At 36.4% G+C, this 19948-nt stretch overlaps 3 protein-coding genes across 4 annotated transcripts; 2 read left to right on the top strand and 1 right to left on the bottom strand.

Moving 5' to 3' along the window:
- Positions 1–790: 790 nt before the first annotated feature.
- Positions 791–3147, top strand: LOC137707488 (pentatricopeptide repeat-containing protein At2g06000-like). Its single transcript, XM_068446368.1, has 2 exons — positions 791–2716; positions 2814–3147. Exon 1 carries the CDS (start codon positions 942–944, stop codon positions 2583–2585), a length of 1644 nt encoding a protein of 547 aa, XP_068302469.1. The 5' UTR covers positions 791–941; the 3' UTR covers positions 2586–2716; positions 2814–3147.
- A 1118-nt stretch (positions 3148–4265) lies between these two features.
- Positions 4266–19941, bottom strand: LOC137718395 (thiol protease aleurain-like). Of its 2 annotated transcripts, XM_068457945.1 has the most exons (9): positions 19938–19941; positions 6798–7045; positions 6576–6697; positions 5898–6013; positions 5563–5636; positions 5186–5450; positions 4947–5078; positions 4723–4858; positions 4266–4612 (listed from the first exon to the last, which is right to left on the bottom strand). In XM_068457945.1, the coding sequence occupies exons 2-9, from the start codon at positions 6989–6991 to the stop codon at positions 4575–4577; spliced, it is 1077 nt and encodes a 358-aa protein (XP_068314046.1). In that variant the 5' UTR covers positions 6992–7045; positions 19938–19941; the 3' UTR covers positions 4266–4574. The 2 variants fall into 2 exon arrangements, with proteins under 2 accessions (XP_068314046.1, XP_068314038.1); XM_068457937.1 differs by lacking the exon at positions 19938–19941 and having other exon boundaries at positions 6798–7082.
- On the top strand, positions 16943–19323 carry LOC137741979 (serine/threonine-protein kinase RIPK-like). The gene is made up of 5 exons (XM_068481699.1): positions 16943–17652; positions 17759–17894; positions 18107–18243; positions 18348–18471; positions 18562–19323. Exons 1-5 carry the CDS (start codon positions 17266–17268, stop codon positions 19212–19214), a joined length of 1437 nt encoding a protein of 478 aa, XP_068337800.1. The 5' UTR covers positions 16943–17265; the 3' UTR covers positions 19215–19323.
- Positions 19942–19948: the final 7 nt, after the last annotated feature.

The following is a 19948-nucleotide window of genomic DNA, read 5'->3' on the forward strand; positions in this document are numbered from 1 at the left end:
CAAAACCTACTGCCAAAGTCCCAAACCATCTCCACCTCCCTCCCATTGAGGCAAGACCATCTCCTTTGACAGTTGACAATGACTCCTGGTCCTCGGGGATGGAGACGTCAGTGGGCGAGGATGGAAGAGTAAGGGGTTGGGTTCTGCGTTTTCAGTTTTATTTTATTTTATATATATTTTTTTATTTTTAGAAGATTCAGGTTTTTTTTAAATTAATTTTCTTTTTTGCCACGTAGAACAAATTAATGTGTCAGCCACGTCAACTCTTAACAGATCAATGGATGAAAAATGTAACAGATGTATTATATTGAAATAAAATAATACTTGATGTATGCAATTGAAATGGTTTAAAGATGTTGTAAGGAATTAAAATCAACCCCAAATCTGATAAGGTAAAATGTAATTTACCCAAGAGTTTATGAGTCATTTGTGCAATTTTCCTGCTAATTAATATTATTTCTTTAAACATCAAAATATTGGGCTTTGTATTGGGCCCAAAAAAAGCCCAAGTATTCAGATGGGGCAATCTTGTGTTGACGGGCCGGTGACATAATCTCCAACTCAAAGCCAACACTGCGTCTCTGATAAACCCTAAGGCAGTGACCTCACAACTGCAGAAAGAAATGAACCAATTTCCAGGCTTTCATCTTCTTCCTCCATTTCTGGTTGCTGGGTTTTCCTCCATTTCTTCGTTTTCGTATCTCTCCGATTAATCCCACCGAGAAACGCCCTAAAACCCCGATGAAGCTCCGGTTTGGTGAGCTGACATTTCTGGGTTTTTCTCCATATCCATTAGGACCCACGATCCGAATCCCAAACCCCATACGACTTCCGGGCGACCCGCGAGAAAATCCGGTCAATCAACCCGAACCCAGAACAGGATTTTCATTGAAAACATCTATGAGAGCAGTGCTGAGCCTAGGGATGGGCCGGCGGTGCAGATGACCGTCCTGTTCTTCAAAGCCCGTCCGACCTTCTGGGTTCGAGCCTCCAAGATCGCCGTTTTCCATTTTCACAACCTCGCCCACGGTGGAGCTCGGCCGCGCCCGCTTCACGACTTTGAGGTAACGTCAAACCCAGAGGCTTGGTTTGTGAAAGTTGTTTGCACTCTGTTTCTTCGCTCGCATTCACTGGATTTGGTTTATCTTAGTAAGAACCTTTCACCGTCGACTGCTTTCGAGGTTATTAAAAGGTTGAACAATCCGATATTGGGGTTGAAATTCTTTGAGCTCAGTAGGGTTAGTTTGAGTGTTAATCATAGTGTATGGACTTACAATTTTCTTTTGAGGTCTCTGTGTCAAATGGGGCTTCAAGATTCTGCTAAATTGGTGTTTGATTACATGAGGAGTGACGGGCATACACCCGATGATTCGGCTGTGGAACTCTTGGTGTCGTCGTATGCTCAGATGGGCAAGTTGGATAATGCTGAGAAGTTTCTTGATGAGGTTCATTGTGATGAGATTAGATTGACGCCTTTCGTATACAATAACTTGTTCAATGTGTTGGTTAAACAGAATAAAGCGGATGAGGCTGTTTACTTGTTTAGAAAGCATATGTGGTCGCATTGTCGCCCGGATAGCTGGACTTTCAATATTCTAATTCGAGGTCTATGCAGAGTTGGGGAAGTTGATAAGGCGTTTGAGTTGTTCAGTGATATGGGGAGTTTTGGTTGCTACCCCGATATAGTTACGTATAATACACTAATTACTGGACTTTGTAGGACTAACAAGGTAGATAGGGGATGTCAATTACTCAAAGAGGTTCAATCAAGAATCGAACTTTCACCCAATGTTATAACTTTCACGTCAGTCATATCAGGATATTGCAAGTTGGGTAAGATGGAGGAGGCCTCAGTTCTTTTTGATGAGATGATTAATGCCGGAGTTAGACCAACTTCTGTTACTTTCAATGCAATGATTGATGGATTTGGTAAGACTGGCAACATGGGTTCTGCACTTGCCATGCATCAGAAAATGCTCTTTCATGGTTATCGATCAGATGTTTTTACCTTCACTTCCCTAATTGATGGCCATTGTCGAGCTGGGCAACTGAGTCAGGGATTAAAGCTTTGGCAGGAGATGAATGGGAAAAATGTGTCTCCAAGTGCGTATACTTTCTCTGTCCTTATTAATGCTTTGTGCAAGGAGAGTAGACTACATGAAGCACGTGATTTTCTGAGGCAATTGAAGTGGAGTAATGTGGTTCCGAAACCTTTTATATACAACCCTGTGATAGATGGATTCTGTAAGGCTGGCAATGTTGATGAGGCAAACGCCATTGTGGCCGAGATGGAAGAGAAGAGATGCAGCCCTGATAAAGTGACGTTTACCATTCTCATACTCGGGAATTGTATGAAAGGGAGAATGTCTGAGGCAATTAGCAATTTTAAAAAGATGTTGGCAATTGGTTGTGCCCCGGACAACATCACCGTAAATGCTTTGACATCTTGCCTCATGAAGGCTGGGATGCCTAATGAAGCCCATCACATAAAGCAAATTGCATACAAGGACCTCAATTCGGGCATGTCACCTTCAGGAAGAACTGATCATATGAAAGCAAATGCACAAATTCCAGTGGCTGTTTGATTGAAGCTCTATCACAAAACTGGAGTTGGAGTACAGCTTCCAGTGGTTGGAGGAGGTCCTTCCACACGCAACGGTGCATCAGGCACCAAATGGAGCATGCTCAGTTTGTGACACAAATGGGTCGAAAACCAGTAAGTACGTTGCACGTTTTCATTTTGAGTTGAGAGCTAAGACTGTATATTTACCTTGCCATACAAAGTTTGCTCAAATGATATAATTCCTCAATAGGCTGGCCTTGCACTCTCGACATGGTTATACTTGTTCGTGTTCCGGCGTTTCAGCCACTAAGCATCTAGTAACATGGCAAGGGAAAGGGAGTTGGGAGGGAGCAATTGCAGAACTTCATAAACTCAGCAAATCGCTTCGAATCAAATAGGTTTTGTGCATACTTGTTCATATTAATCACTTCATAAGCGATTTGCTCGTAATCTTTATACGTTGCTGGCTTACCATGATTTGTCAAAGTTATAAATATCATTGCCACAATGTTTGCTTTACTGCGTTACAGAGAAATTGCTGTGTATGAATTCCATTCCATTTCATTGATGATAATATTTTTACAGAAACATATACGGTTAGTTGGCCAAATTACACTTTTGGTCCCCGTAGTTGGAACAATTTCCACTTTAGTCATTTAGTTTGTTTACCTCAATTTTAGTCCCAATCGCTAACCTCGTTCAAATTGAAGATGGAAAGTTTGACGTTTCGGCACGTGCATGTCTTGTGTGCAACCACTTTACGAAATTGCGGTGATGGTTTCAAAGAAACCCAACTCAATGCAACTCTCCAATTCTTGAAAACCCAATTAGTTTCCGATGAAATCTGAAGGTTAAAACCGAAGAACCCTTGCAGAAATCTCTGACCATACTTAGCTTCGAAACGTCGTTGTCGGGTCGGCCGCAGCGAGCCAACAATGATGTTCGTACCAAACACACATCAGAAGAGATCGAATGGGAAGTGGTTGAGAGCTTGAAAGTTGCGGCAAAAGTGAGGAAGGCTTACAGTACGAGAATGCCGACGATCATGCCGAGAGATTGCTTGAGGAGCGAGAGATTGCTTGGGAAGAGGGAAGGTTTTTTTTTTTCTTTCCATTTAATATTTTTAGTTTTTTCAATGTTTCAGTACTTAATTAAATAAAAGTTCAAAAGTTCTTTTATGAAAGGATAAACATGTCATTAACATTTCAAAAAAAAGCGAGTATAAGGACAATTAGGTGGGTTTAGCAACCTCTGTGAGCATTCTCGGTCCTTAAAATAGATAGATAATCGTGATTTGTCACCAGTTGTCCTCTTTAAAAATAAAATAAAATAAAATAAAAATAAAGTGTTTTTCGTCCCTTCAAAATTTGACCTTGTTGCCATGTTTATTCTCATGAAATGAGTATTGGAATTATCCGTTTCTTGACTTCCATACGTTTGATAGGACATTGTTGTTGGAATTATCCCAATATCTAAATTCCCTTGTAATCTAAAGTCATTCAGTACTAAATCTGATGTTATTCGTTTTCATTTAGAATGAAAGGTCTTTAAGTTTGAATCTCATAAATTGCAAATTCGATACCAAATTAGATTGCCTATTGTGTGGCTCCTTATATAAAAATATCGAAGTACTCCCAAAAAAAAAAAACAAAAAAAAACCAGTGACCTAATACCTCAAAATTCAAAGACAAGATCAACAAGCGAGGGCGCATCAATCTCATATCTATTTTTTTTTCTTTTTGCATCTCGATTTATGACTTCCTCCAAGTAAACGTGCAACTTTAATTTAAACAAAAGGACCTTTCGTTGCTTATATTACATAGGCCATAAATAATAGTCTTTGTATCTTATTTGTGCATCAAGGCAGAAACATTAGTCACCACTATACAACGACCCGTTCCTTCACCTTCAAGCTGGAAACCCTAGTACAACAGAACATATCCCAGTCCGAAACAACGATGAATTTCGTATTACATATCCACAACCACGGCCACCGTTTCTTTCGACAGACTTACGCGACAACCGGGTACGATGCACATGTTGCAACACCTGCAATACAGATCATTGAAATCAATAAGAAGATATACCTCAGTTTCCAGCCAAAAACATATCCCACATTTATTAGGTTAGCAACCCGAAAAGTAAACCGAAAAACTTACCACACATGTTCTTCCCATACTCCATCTTGAAGTAGCCATTGTCGCCCCAGCTTTCTCCCCAAGAGTTCTTGATGAGCCAGTACGGGACGCCGCCTTCAACTCCGTACCCAACTGCAAGAACTGCATGGTTCACATCCTGCAAACATAACACGAGATTAGGATAACGTTTTGGTTAATTTGAAAAGACAAATAGATTAAGACTAAATCAAAAGTTTAAAACTCACCATGGGGCCTGTACCGCATGTGTCACTGGTGTAAACTCCCGACTTGTAAAATCGGAAACCATTGATGACCTGAAACGCCACACTGACTGGCCGCACAAATGCAACAGCATGCTTCAATTCTTCTTCAGCACCCTGCATAATTTTGCACATAACACTTACAAGCTGCCCCTTGAAATTTAAAGCATTTCAATTATCAAAAAGTGCTTATAAGCTCTGCTTTTCAGTCCCGTTAAGCTTACCAGGGTGATATTGACAGAGTCGACGACTTGGACACCAATATTTTCTGCCGAGTATTTGCAAACACCGTCGACTCCAACATACGGATAAGCAGCCTCGGTGTCAAGACCACCATTGTACTTGATGTACTCAAATGCTTGAGATGGCAACCCACCACTGCAGCCGTTATTGTTGAAAGCGCCAGCGCAATCCACAAGCTGCTGCTCCGAAAGGGAGATTTGCTTTCCGAATGCCTGCACATACGCAGCCTCGAGAGCTCCAGTGGTGCTGCATCAGCCATATATTAGTGTTAAACATTCGAAACACACAATAATTAGTATGGCTTAATTTACTATTTGCATTCGGCAATCATCGAAAATACTCAAGCTAGGAAATAAACCTGAATGTCCAGCAAGATCCACAGTGACCTTGATCTTTAACTGGAGTCACTATGCCTTCTTCTTTCCAGTTTTTCTGTACATACACACAAACGAACAGTCGATATTAACTTCAAAGCGGTAGATCTAGCTAGCTACGCGTTTATTAGTAACTGATCATAATAATTTATCATAATTGATGTAATTAATGTGCCGATTTACTGCATAATAGGGGTTTCTCTTACATTTTCCATTGTTTTAATATAAAGTTGCGAAAAATATTGATTTAGCGTCACTCAGTCTCTATTTGATTAGAAATATCATGCATTTAAATCTAATGAACGAAAAACCTATTTACCGATTCAGGAAGAACGGCATCAGTGAGCTTGTGGTTGCCCTTTGTGGTGGCAGAGCAGTTCTGAGCAGCTCCCAACCTGTGCCTTGTGAACTCTTCCCAGCTCCAATCAGCAAACCCTTTAATATATCAATCAATTTAACCCTAGTTAGTAAATTCACCTATTAATGTGCACACTACTTGAGTTTTTTTGGCAGTGCTTTTAAAATGACTGAAAGCGCTTTTGGTGAAAATGTTTTCGGAGCTAAACTTTTAGAAAAAACGCAAGTGAATACTGAAAAAGCAAAGTATTTTTTTGGAAGGACATTGGAACCCAAAAACATTTTCTGCAAAAGTACTTACTACAACAAAAAGAAAAGTGAGTTGTTATTGGGAAATTACATGGAATGATATTTACTTATCTCAACTGCTAAACTAATCAAAATCAAATAAACACTAACGACATGTCAATTACATATCACATCTACAATTGAAATTAGTAAATTGATTATTTCGGCCAATTTCCCGTCTTTTTTCTCTAAATTTCAACCAGATACTGTTCAATTATTTATTTATTTTTTCAACCAGATACAACAATAACTCAGTTATAATCCAACGCAGAAACAAAATTAATATCTTTTTTATTTAAAAAAAATAAAAACAGAGAGCAGACAGAGAAGGAAATGAAAAAGGTTGACTTACGATTGAGAGCAAGAGTGTAAGGCAAGCCCTTCTTATTCGTAGATCGAATCAGCTTCTTATTCTCCGAGAAAATCGCATACCGCAGCTTCAGCTCCTCCGCGCTCTCGTACTTCTTCCCGTACCTGATCATTCCCAAAAACCAAAGAAAAACAAAGTCAGTTAATCGGACGGTGGTGATCTCTGATCAGGAACGAACTACTCCGCGTGGGGCCGGCCAACCACCTGTGAGCGAAGCGGGCGAAGGAGAGGACGTGGCGGCAGCTGCCGAGGACTTGGACGACTTGCTCCTCCATGTCACGGAGGGAGTCGGACACCAATCGGATTGGGTTGGACTCATCGAAGCTCGATGCTGCCGCGACGCAGCTGATCGCCGCCAGGACCAAGGCGGCGGACAAGAATAGCGTCAGCCGAGCCATGTTTTTGGTGATGTGTCGGAGGAGAAGATCGACGGAGATTCTGCTGATTGAATATATGGTGAAGGGGGAGGCCACTCCAGTGCTCTGGAATCCACTGATTGGGCTTCTTATTAAACAACCGTAACCAACCAGCAGTTGCCACGTTGCTGTAACGCTTACGTACCTCTTCCAATTTTATACGTATTTTTTTTGCCGTAATTTACTTTGGGTTTTACTTTTCAGGGTTAGGGTTCCGTTATCGATGACGTACGGCGTGACCTCAAAAGCTTTTTGACCCGTTTAACATTTTGTAAGTTTGTATTGTACAGCATTTTCCGTCCATAAACAATCGTTTTGCAACTATTTTCCAAAAAAAAAAAAACAATCGTTTTGCAACTTATTTTTTGATATATGAATTGCTGATGTCTTCTAACAAAGTAAATTCTAAAGGTGTTCAATATCCAGTTAGGTCTATCTTTTTTTTGGTCTATGGGAATTTTTATAACAAAGTCCGAAAGAACAAATTACAAAGATTCCACAGATGAAAGCGAGAAATAAAACAGCCCCAATTGCTTGAGCGATTAGCATATTGGATTGGGTTTCTAACTTTCAAAACCAACACAATTGGATCAAATGAACTCTAGTTCGAAAATATGTCCCATATATTATACAACCAAAACACGTGTTAATTTTCATCTAATTAAAATGTGTGATCAATATTATATTTGATTTAATTGTTTGATATTTCATTCTTTTTTGTTGTTTGAATCAACTATTTTATCCAACTCAATCATTAGGTGGATCGGTTCAAATTATACATTCGTATAAGTTATAAGATTGAATCAGATACAATTCAATGTACGTAAGATCGAATTTGAATTGATTAAATTTTATTGGTTTCGAATCATGAACACCCCTATAGTAGAGACTCAATGATCATGAGAAAACTATGTCATACCTTGTTATCCCTAACACTGTATGAACTGAATGTATTCATTTGAAGATGTTTCAGTTTGTGGTGATGGCTTTGCCAAGCTACTCACTATGGTCTCAATAATCGAACCAGTTATTTTCTTTTGTTTTATTTTTTGTCATTGCTGGACTCAACCACCATCACCATTTGTCACCTTCAAAGAAATATCCCTCGAATAGTAGAATGTACTATTTATTTATTTATTCAACGACGGAAAATGTTGCATATAAATTGGAAGAGAAAAAAAAAAAAAAACAGAAGATAGAAAGAGACATGAAACAACACTATGAAAATGATGTTCAACAAAACAAACCAAGAAAAGATGGGTTACTAAAAAACGGCATAAATATCATGAAATAAACTTAAATGGATGACAACAATAGAATTGGTCCCATTAGGAAACCGATATCTAAGATAAGATTCCAAGAAAAAAAAATCTACTTGTATGGTTGGTGATGAATGATAAGGAAAATGATAATTAGGCTTAAAAGATGCTCTTTGGTAAAATGGAGCAATTCGAACAAGGGAAAGTGGCTAGGCCCAAGCGATTTAATTTAAATGTTTTTCTTATACAGATAATATCGAGGGAGGGGAGCAACTTAATACTACGATATAGTGGTATTCATTTTTACTTGTAAGTGAGAGGTCTTAGGTTCGATTCTTGTCAAAAACGAATTTGAACCACATTATTATGGCAAGCCCTTTGTGAGGCTTAATCCATTGTCCATTGTGAGGCTTGGTCTCAACATTTCTAAACATTCCAAGCAATTACTCAACCTATTGAAAATGTAACATTCATTTTAGTTTCAAAAAAAGGACCAGTTGATGGCTTTGTCACGGTAATCCTCACATAAGTATTTAAGCCTCCCCTGGACACCATTCGTTAAACCCCTATTCAAAATTTGTTAAGTTAACTCAATAGAAGGTCATGAAACCATAGCCTTCACCAACTAACAATTGCCACCACCCCTATCAGGCTATCACCTGCAAACCCAACGCAAAACTATCAACTCCACCCTACAACTCAACCCGCAAATATCGAAAAGAAGGTCATAGAGGTTGCTAAAATAGTATAGACTGCCAAGATGCGACCACCACTATCTTCACCGCCCACAAGAAAAATTGGAAGCTTTGACGAATGAGGAAATCACATGAGTAGAAATAAGCTTCTTGAAACCCTATCTAAATTCCTCGTTTTGGTTAGGAGGTTGCCTTCTTGATGTAATTTCAATCTGGATCCATTTTCGATTCAATTCAATACCCATTTGATCATTGAGTTCTAATCTATGTTTGAAATTTAGATTTTAAGGCAACTAATATTAATGTTGACTATGATATACCCAATTGGTGGGTTTTAAATCTATTTTTGAAAAATTAACTAGAGTTTAATGGATGTGATATTTTCAATACGTTGAGTACTTGTTTAAAATATTTAAAAATATTGAGACCAATTTGAAATAACACTAAAAACTTAAAGAGTTTTAGGTACTTAATCATTTATAAAATGAAATAACATCTTGGTCATGCATGATGTATCTCAATTAAACATCAATATCAATCTTATATGATATTTTAAGCAATTAACTGGACGAAAATTTCAATATTGGTTGGGAAAGGACCAGTGAACGGATTATGACTATAGACTACCTTTAACAAGACATATTCGATCCTCTCACTATTGTCAATACAACACTATTCTCGAGATAACACAAGTAGGGTAATGCTATAAAATTTATAAACTAAATGATGTATCACCAATAAGAAATAAACAAGTTAATTAACACTTAAATAATAATTCAATTTATTAACTTTCATGTTATTTAATTTACAGAATTTATTTTACACTTGTAGTCTCCCTAGCAATATTTCGGCCAAACAAGAAAACTTTAAAATATAATTTGGAAGAGAGCTATTTGCACAAATTTACTTCTTCTGAACTCAAATGAATTGTGGGGAAGTGAGAGACAGAAGAGGGTAGAGTAATAAGTCAAGATTATTGTAGATTTGAGTTTGTCTAATATAATGAGACTGATAAAAAAATTATTAGGACATTTATTTGTAGGAAAGAAAATGGACGAATAAATTTCTACAAAGAAACCCCAAGCTCTCAATTCAACTGTCATATAGTTTCAAATTTGGGTGATTTTTGGTAGACATGATTTTTGAGGAAGACCCAAAAGATAAACAGTTTGGATTATTGAAATATATTACGAATTAGACTCCACAAAAACTTGTCCATAAGTTGTCACATATTAGCTCTCGTTATATATTTGTGTATACACACACACACACACACATATCTTGTAAACAATTAATTTTCAAGTAACCAAAAAATTGGGAATCACTTGAAATATTGATCCATTTCTTTGTCCTTTGGTACATGAATTAATCTATGTAGTTCTTCAATCTGAGATTCGTTTGGTCCGCCAAGCTTTTGTCTAATGTTGGTTTGAAATTAACATATGGTATAGTGACAGGTGAATCTTCATTAATCAATTTATGGGTGCAGTACAAGTTGAAATTTTGGCACCACAAGAATATTCAAAATCCTCCTAATCCTTTTTAATATTGATTATCCTTGTAGAGTGGAGATCTTGTTTTTCTCTTTCTAATTATCGATGATTTTTCTTTAAAAATATCATTCAAAAGTCACTCTGTTATCATAGGAGGAGGGATCAAATACAAAATCTTTATCTTTATCAAGAGAAGAGATGCCATGCGTTCTTAAATTCAAAATTCTCTCTCCCTAAATTATATGTAGTTTCAAATTCTTCCCATTTCTCTTGTTAATGATATTATTTATTTTTAAAAAAGGAGAAGAGATGCCATGGAATGATAAAGGTGTCTTTATTTATTTATTTATTTTTTTCAAACGATAAATTTTGTTGAATTAGAAAGCAAAGTTAAATTTGAATATAAAATCACATAATTAATTATAGGCACCTAGGTTTTTTTAAGGAAAATTTTGTTTAAACCCATCTAACCTATTTATACACCCAACTTACTCTTTGCACCCGTTTGATTTTTAACTAAACTATTAATATTTCTTTAAACTCAAATTTAATACCTAATATAATCTCATAAACTCAATTCAATATGCGGATTTATTTTTACAACCATTAGATGTTTAACTCAGAAGCTGCCGCTGTGCCACTTGACTTCCGATGGTAAAGGGGTTATCTCCTCCTTAAACTTCTCCTCCTTCTCTTCGTAACTGGACAAAACAACTACTTCTACCTTCATATTAAAAAATGAAGTATCAGAGACAATAGGCTTTGACTAATAAGAACATTATACAAAGAAAACATGACCAGAGAGTAGAGAAGAATATAAGATATCTCACAGTAAAAAATTCGCTCAAGGGGGTACTTTTATGGGCATGGGGCTTTGGTACTCCATCCCATATCTGTAGAATTTATAATCCTTAGAGATGTATGGGAAAAGGAATAAAGTATAAAAGCAACATAGAGTTGAAGAAAAAAAATTAGCTTTTGTATATCTTCCCTTAGCATAGGTTCTAGATATTCAAAAGGGGTCTAAACGAGCAGCCACAAACAAGAAAGTATTAGGCAGCAACTGCTCCATAATTTTTTTTGTGTCATGGCGATTAAGCCAAAGGCTATCAACAAAATCTGAGGAGTAAACATATGCTTTCATTGTTGTTTGTTTTAGCCAGAAGGTAGGATGCTTTCATTGTATTTGTTGAAAAAAAATTACAGTAAAGTAACTTCTACACTCTAAAAAATTGAAATCAAACGAACAAAAAATTCATAAATGGAGTCATACCTTGATTGGAGGATTCAAAACTTCAAAATCACCATCCATCAATAAAAAAAACTTATTTTTCTCTATGAAAGCTATTAGAGTTTTAGCCAGAATGAACGTAGGATAAACAAAGAGTGATCGTAGGGTTTTATTATAGTGTTTGGGTTTATTGATAAATTTGGGTTTTATTATTAATTTCATTTTGTACTTCATAGTAACTATGCAATAGGATAAAATAGACAATTAACATCTAAAATTTAAATTGAATATAAAAAAATTTAAATGAATTTAAATATATATATATTTTATCTGAACCACCAGGAGTGAGAGAAGATCTATAGACCGTGTCTTCAGTGTTTGATACTGTCGTTACGTGGGATTGTAATATTAGGCCTTAGCCTATGTGACGATTCAGAGTCCTTATAAATTTTTATCCAACGAAAACGAAGCCCATCCTTTACTTTCATTACGAACTTTCTAAGAAGCCCAACCATGATTCGGGTCCTCATATTTCTACCTTCCAAGAATCCAAGCACTTGTCCATGTCAATTACGAATATAGGGAGAATCTTACATACAACCGATAATATATAGAACCGATAATATATAGTTTTATATGCTCATAACATATGTGTGACTTTCTCAGTAGGGTCTATATCTCGAGCCCCGAGGTAGTTGTTCCCCTTCGGCTCGCCTTGCATGGGGATATTTCCGTGGTAATCAGTGAATTGCTTAGGCTCAACCGTGCAATAGATTTGTCAATGTGATTGATACACGAAATGATACATTACGTATTATTATACAAATAATAGGATTTGTGTGTTAAAAAGTTAATAACTTAAAAATAAAATTTACTACCACTTACATAAAAACACATGGTGTACCACCCGTGTTTCCGTTACAATGAAAAATTTCTCCAACCTTGCATACATACATTAGTAATTGTGAGGTGTTAATAAATGTTAATTCCACAATCAATTATAGATTTACTCAAAATCACCCGAGCTTGTGTGGACAACTGACCCTTGCATCCATTTTACAACCCTCAAACTTATTAATTCATTGTTGTAGGAGGACAGTCACATAAAACACATCCCCTCCCCTCCCTTCCCCTCTCCTATCCTCCCCTCCCTCTTCTTCTCCTAACCTAACAAATTCATGGAAATTAAACAAGAGAATTTTAATGAAAAGCTCCTGATACTGTTCACTTTATCAAAAAACTACATTTTTACACTAAAAAGTCAATCATGATACTATTATCTTTACCCTTTATTTTATCATTATCGTTAAAACTCAAAATTTTCAAATTTTTTTCCTTAGTTTTCTTATTAAACAATTGATGATGTTGTGCATAAACAAGCCATAATTTCTGGATCATTCCCATGTGTCGTAATACTGTGGAAACTTTATAATCTCTCAAGGGTCAAAGTCACATCACTCTCGCAGCACTCTAATTTAACATAATATCTCTTCCTTTTCATACAGTAATATATGCTTGGACAAAAAGGCATCCAGTGGACCGTTCTTGCCACAAAGTTATATACCAAAACCTACGTACGCATTACATTGCTCTATCCCAATATTTATATGCTGACTCCTCAGCTCAGCCCTCACACGATTCAGAAGAACAGATCATACATTTACACAGACCAAATCAAAGCTTTGTATATTTCTTCGAAAAATATAGGCCACTTGATAGTTGACTTTTGACCTAATTACAAACCATTCAAAACAAGAAAGAGGAACCGTTTCACTCCGTGTTTAATAATATAGTTCCTGTTATGTTTGCAGTCATACTATATATGTTATTGTTACGTGCTTAAATACGTACTCTAAGATCGTGTGGCGTAACAAAATGAAGGTTTGCACCACACGTATGCATGTAAGCTAGCCCTATATAGTATACTCGGTTTGGTTGAAACAGTCTTAGTTTTAAATATTAGCCAAAGTCTCTGGTGGTTGAACTGCTCGAGCACAACTTAAACTGCATCATGCTTACGATTATCATTAACTCCGCAGAGCCGTTGTGATGATATCAAGTATATATATGTATAAATAGAGTATTTCCGGTTAATCGATTTTGTGCATTGCCGATCATCTATTGCATGTTGGTGGACCGTAAACTTTGACCAATATAGTGCGATCTTACATTTTTTTGACGTTGAATGACAATATTATATGTTATAACACTAAAACATAAATAAAATGAGCTTAAAAGTGAATAACAATGATGAGTGTTGTCATGACGTTCACTAAAGATTTATTATATACGTACCAACACCGAGCCCATATTATTCCATGAAATGGATTCATTGACATATATGCAACTCATATATATTATTTATAAACCAAATTGAGTATTTTCTTTTCTAATTTTTCTATGATCATACAGGGCCCGTTTATTTATCTAGATGATGGAATATGTTAGAAGAAAGTTGATCTAAAGTCAAGATGTAATACATAACTGCGTAGGATTTCAAGAAGTTTGATTTGTGTTTGGTTGTTTGGTAAAATTCCATTTCCACAGAGGAAGGTAGGGGCAGTTGTAGTTTGATTGAATATTGATCCCTTCTAATTCTTGACCTATTTGAAAGATCACTATAGAACAATAGTTTTTCATTTACTCACGTGATCTTAGTACGTTGTTTTATGTCATGCGTATGTGGATTACAAAAACAATATACTCTTACCAAAATAATATGAATGAACACTTCTTACTATCGTTTTCGTTGGTTAATTTATCAAAGCAAATTTTAACAAATTTCATCTGAGTATGAGATTACAAAGGAAAATTATTAATGCACATCGTTTTCACCTGTTGCACGCCCTCTTGTATAACTATCGAATTGAACAAACAAAAAAGAAAACCAAGTACTCCTAGAATTAAGAGGAAGCGTGTAGAATATGAAAACAGACGCGTCGAAATCACCCCCCCTTCAAAACAAAATAAAAACAGAGAGAGATAGAGATCAGATGCAAGATGAAGGCTTAGTAAAATTTCAAGGTATTAATCAGCCAAGTTTAACTAAGGTTCAAAGTAGGACAAGACGGCATGATAAAGCCGTGTTCACGTGGATATTAATATTTTTCTATGAGCTTACTGAGTGGGACAGGGTTTGATCATTGCCTAACTAGCTAGGACTACGAGGGTTAAGGAAAATAATTAAATTAGGTTAATCTCCTCATTAGCTAGCAGCCCCTGACGTGTTATATAGAGCTTCTCTGAAGATTCTACCCCTAACCATCGTGTTTATCATGCAATATTAAACAAAGTAAAAAAAAAAAAAAAAAAAAAACATACATTTATAATATTAAACACATGCAATATTAAACAAAGTAAAAAAAATAAAAATAAAAACATACATTTATCATGCAATATTAAACAAAGTAAAAAAAATAAAAACATGCTTTTATGGAGGCTTTTAATCAAACTGGTCTAAGATTGACATAGCGTTTTACTTTGGTATTTAAAATGAAAATTGATAGAAGTGGTCATTGAGTTTGTCTACTGTAAATTATTTTGATAATTCTGTGAAAAATATGTCAATATGCCTGTTAAGTGGAGAGGTTGGTTTGAAAAAAATATTCTTAAAAAGGTGATCGCGTGGTCGTTTACTTCACAATTTAACGAGGATATTTCACAAATTTTACGAAAAGACTAAAATGATCTACAATGACAAACTGAGGGACTAATTTTATCAATTTCATTGTCAGAGACTAAACTAAAGAGTTATGTCAATCTTAAAAATCATTTTAGTTGAATAGCCTTTTATATGTTGACATCAATTCAAAACTTTTTTAAAAGAGGAAAAATATATGAAATTAATGACTTATTGGAAATTAAAATTTGTATGAAAATTGTGTTCTTCGTGTTTTCATGCGGTAACCTTTTGTTTTATATTTTTACATATATTGAGTTCAATTTAAAACATCTGTCTACGCGCTTCTTTTTCCACTCTACTGATATAAAGTCTAAGAAATTGATCTTTTTATTTACTAACTCCCTTAAAGTAATCAAGTCGTCATTTGAACATCTAACATTCTTGCTTTGCAAGTTTCTTGCTGGTCCCAAATGACAAGAATGCCCACTGACATTCATGAAGTGACGAATGAAACGAAGTCACCACACCCATTTCTGACATCTCTATGATGGATACATTCTAATTCCACATTCATCTGCCGAAGCTAATCTGTATGAAATACTCATTTTAAAACAAAGATTAAACATTATCATTAGCAATTTAGCATCAGGTTACCATGACACCTCAACTACCCTACATGGGGACCTACTTTGATTTCGATAAGGTCAACTTAAGAATATAAACAATCTTAACCATCTGATATACTGAAAAAAAATTCCGATCTATCTAATGTGATCACAAAACTATTACGTATTAATTAACTTGTTATAATATGAGCGGATAAAGCATTCATGTTCACCAATATTATTTGTAAACAAAACACTTGTTATAATATGGATTGATTATAACACCACTTGACTTGATGATGTTATAATTACATTGAAAAATTTCACGGTTAAAAGATATTCGAACTTGAGTGCATGAAGGCCAGACGCACTGTCCGCTAACTAACCCAATTCGAGCATGCACTCCATGATAACGCGTTGGTGAGAGTTGGTAAATCTGGTATTTTGGGGATAAGGCATTCTCTCAGGGTCATTGTTCTAGAAGCTAAAACCTAATGCAAGTAGACCAACCATTTTTTTCCCTAAACATCTGAACCAGTTGGAAATTCCACGTCATTTTTCCATACCTTAGTGTGAATTAGCTGGATTTTCTTTGGTTCTCTTGGGGATCTTTTTCAATATCTTAGCTGGATTGCTGTTGTTCTGTTTGGACCTTTCTTCTTCGGCAGCTTTATTATATATTTGTAAAGAAATAAAAGGTAATTTTGTGCTGATGCTTCACACTTGATGATCCAGCCAAATGGCAGAAAACTTACTTGAAGAAAAATTCTTAATTGTGCTTTTCGATCCAAATTTCCAAAGCACATAGAACCAGTTTCACATTTTTTTCCTGTTCTTTTCACCCTCATGCTAAAAAGTCAAGGTCAAGAGGGTAACCCTTGTCAATTTTGCATCTAAGAACCAACCATGTTGACTAAGGACTCATCACCCCATTTGATAAAAATAATTCTGAAGTAATACCCTAAATCTTCAAATCTATAAATATATATATAGTGAGGTGGGGAATTTCCATAGAGTGATGCAAAGAATGTAACAGAAAATATAGAAAAATTCAAAAGGGGTCGATAGAAAGAAGTTGCAGACCTCTTTCTCTTAATCTTTTGTTTGGTTTGGAGGGCAGTTGGTGATTTTTTTTTCAATATTAGGCCTTGTCTTCTCCTTTAAAGTCTCCCATATCATTTGCTCATTTCGTAACATCTCTCCCCTCTCATATTTTCCAACTCAATTCTTTCATTGTTCCCAAAATCCTATAAAAACTTCACCAAAACAACAAGAAATCTGGGATTGATCGGGAATCATTTGGAAGCGAAGGTGTTTCGAACTCTAGTTTTTGGAAACATTTTCGTAAAAAATGGCGGTCAAGAAAGTCTTCACATGGAGGTCTATTCTCCCAGACTGCTACAAATCTGGGGTTCCACCAAAAAAGAGCAGCAAGAAAGTGGCGGCGAAACAAACCTCATTCCAAAGACTTTCACTAACTGATCTGAGCAATCCAAGCACAACATTTTCGGAAGATCTCTCGATATCTCTTGCAGGCTCTAATCTTCACATCTTCACACTTGGGGAGCTGAAGATGATCACGCAGAGCTTCTCATCCAGCAACTTTCTCGGGGAAGGCGGGTTTGGGCCCGTGCACAAAGGGTTCATTGATGACAAGCTGAGGCCTGGTTTGGCGGCTCAGCCAGTGGCGGTGAAGCTCTTGGACTTGGATGGCACACAGGGCCATAGGGAGTGGCTGGTGAGCAACTTTTTTTTTTTTTGAAATTTTCTACAATTTTCTCATTTTAATCACTTTTGTTTTTCATGGACTTTGTTTTTAATGATTTTTTATTGGTTTTCTGCAGACTGAGGTGGTTTTTCTTGGGCAACTGAGACATCCACACCTTGTGAAGCTCATAGGCTATTGCTGTGAAGATGAACACAGGCTTCTGGTTTACGAGTACATGCCAAGAGGCAGCTTAGAGAACCAGCTATTCAGAAGTATGTTTAATTTTCCCAACAAAATTTGCATTTTTTAAAGCTTTAAATTTTGTTCTTCACCATATGTGCATTAGGCTGGTTGACCATGACAGTCTGTATGCCGCTTGCATACCAATCCCTCCCCCCCCCCAGATTAAAACAGTTTAAAATATCGCCTCGGCCATAAACAAATTCATCCTTCAATTTCTAATTTCTTTTTTCTTGTCGTGCAGGGTATTCGGTGTCGCTTCCATGGTCCACAAGAATGAAAATTGCGCTTGGAGCTGCAAAAGGCCTTGCCTTCCTCCATGAAGCAGAGAAACCAGTCATCTATCGTGACTTTAAAGCTTCAAACATCTTGTTGGACTCTGTAAGTATTGCTCTGTATTTTTCTTCTAGGACTAAATAATCCTGTCCATTTTTGTTAAAACTAATTCAATAAATGCTAATATTCTTATTCGTTTTTGTTTACAGGACTATACTCCCAAGCTCTCAGATTTTGGATTGGCAAAAGATGGTCCAGAAGGAGATGAGACACATGTTTCCACTAGAGTTATGGGCACACAAGGCTATGCTGCTCCTGAATACATCATGACAGGTACTAATTAATCCAATCCAACCCAATTCAACTTAAAGGCTTAGTGAAGTTAATTGTGGATTAGTTTCTAATACTTGTGTTAAATTTCAGGTCACTTGACTGCAATGAGTGATGTGTATAGCTTTGGAGTTGTGCTATTGGAGCTTCTAACAGGGAGGAGATCTGTAGACAAAAACAGACCTCAAAGAGAGCAAAACCTAGTTGAGTGGGCAAGGCCTATGTTAAATGAACCCCGGAAACTCAGCCGGATCATGGACCCAAGACTCGAAGGCCAGTACTCCGAACTAGGGGCCAGAAAGGCCGCGGCATTGGCTTTCCAATGCCTCAGCCACCGGCCAAAACAAAGACCAAAAATAAGTGAAGTGGTCAAGACCTTGGAGCCACTCAAGGATTTTGATGACATCCCCTTTGCATTCGTGTACACAGTTCCATCTGAATCAGATAATTCGATTAAAGACGTAAAAGACGGTGATGCACAGAAGGAATTGAAGAAAAAGAACCACCATAACTACAAGCATCATCAGCTAAGATCACCAACTGAATCCGATAATTCGATTAAAGACGTAAAAGAAGGTGATGCACAGAAAGAATTGAGGAGGAAGAAGAAGAACCACAATCACCACAAGCATCATCAAATAAGAACACCAAGGTCTCCACGTTACTTCTCAGAGAATCTGTTGCAACAAAACCATAGAAATAATGGCTTCAAATCTCCTTTCCACCAAAGATTCAAGGGAGCATAGAGTCGTACTAAAATACATGTACAATCACACTTTAAAATGTAAATACAGATTTGACAAAGTTGCCTTTGACAACTCTCTTAATTTTTTTGGACCAATCATTTTAGTTTTTCTTGAGTTAATTTTTTCAAATTCAGAAAGTAGAGAATCTTTTCTTAATGAACCAAAAAACCCAGTCAAAAAGAGGGCAATGGACTATCATATACATGTTGAGGGAAGGAAAATGGTACAGTTAGATTCTGATCCTAGCTGTTCATATGCTTTCGATTAATTAGCAAAACTCATATAAATAAGTGGGAAATCACCATCATATATATGCAGAGGGAAGGGAAATGATACAATTAAGGACCAATTCTGATCATTCATGATTGTGGAACCCATAAACTAGGAACGGCCACAATCAACTTACTCGGACGTGCGCGATATTGATTTAGCACACCTACAAGTACAATATACTAATTTCAAAACGATTAAATACAAATGAGCAGTTTGAGTCAGATTTGTTGGCGACATTGATTTGCATTTGTCACATTCATTTTCTAAAAATATGTGATCATTCCAAGCACTACAGGTTGTTTAGCTAAAAACAACAAAAGAAGGTGGCTCTGTGTGAATCAAGATCGGAATCCAATTATTTGATGTAGAAACACGGCAACTGGTTTTCCTTGTCCACTGGCATATGTTGTTGGCATCATTTGCTTGCCAACGGGATCCTCTCCGGATTTTTTTGGTGAGGA

Source organism: Pyrus communis, chromosome 1, assembly GCF_963583255.1.
Source record: "Pyrus communis chromosome 1, drPyrComm1.1, whole genome shotgun sequence".
Taxonomy (NCBI): domain Eukaryota; kingdom Viridiplantae; phylum Streptophyta; class Magnoliopsida; order Rosales; family Rosaceae; genus Pyrus; species Pyrus communis.

What these genes read in the sequence shown, in the direction of transcription:
- LOC137707488 (XM_068446368.1), top strand. Translation starts at nt 942, where the DNA reads ATGACCGTCCTGTTCTTCAAAGCCCGTCCGACCTTCTGGGTTCGAGCC.
- LOC137718395 (XM_068457945.1), bottom strand. Translation starts at nt 6,991, where the DNA reads ATGGCTCGGCTGACGCTATTCTTGTCCGCCGCCTTGGTCCTGGCGGCG. An exon ending in TTACACTCTTGCTCTCAATC is followed by an intron (nt 6,014 to 6,575) that starts GTAAGTCAACCT and finishes GATATATTAAAG; the next exon opens with GGTTTGCTGATTGGAGCTGG. An exon ending in GGATCTTGCTGGACATTCAG is followed by an intron (nt 5,451 to 5,562) that starts GTTTATTTCCTA and finishes TGGCTGATGCAG; the next exon opens with CACCACTGGAGCTCTCGAGG.
- LOC137741979 (XM_068481699.1), top strand. Translation starts at nt 17,266, where the DNA reads ATGGCGGTCAAGAAAGTCTTCACATGGAGGTCTATTCTCCCAGACTGC. An exon ending in AGGGCCATAGGGAGTGGCTG is followed by an intron (nt 17,653 to 17,758) that starts GTGAGCAACTTT and finishes GGTTTTCTGCAG; the next exon opens with ACTGAGGTGGTTTTTCTTGG. An exon ending in TCCTGAATACATCATGACAG is followed by an intron (nt 18,472 to 18,561) that starts GTACTAATTAAT and finishes GTTAAATTTCAG; the next exon opens with GTCACTTGACTGCAATGAGT.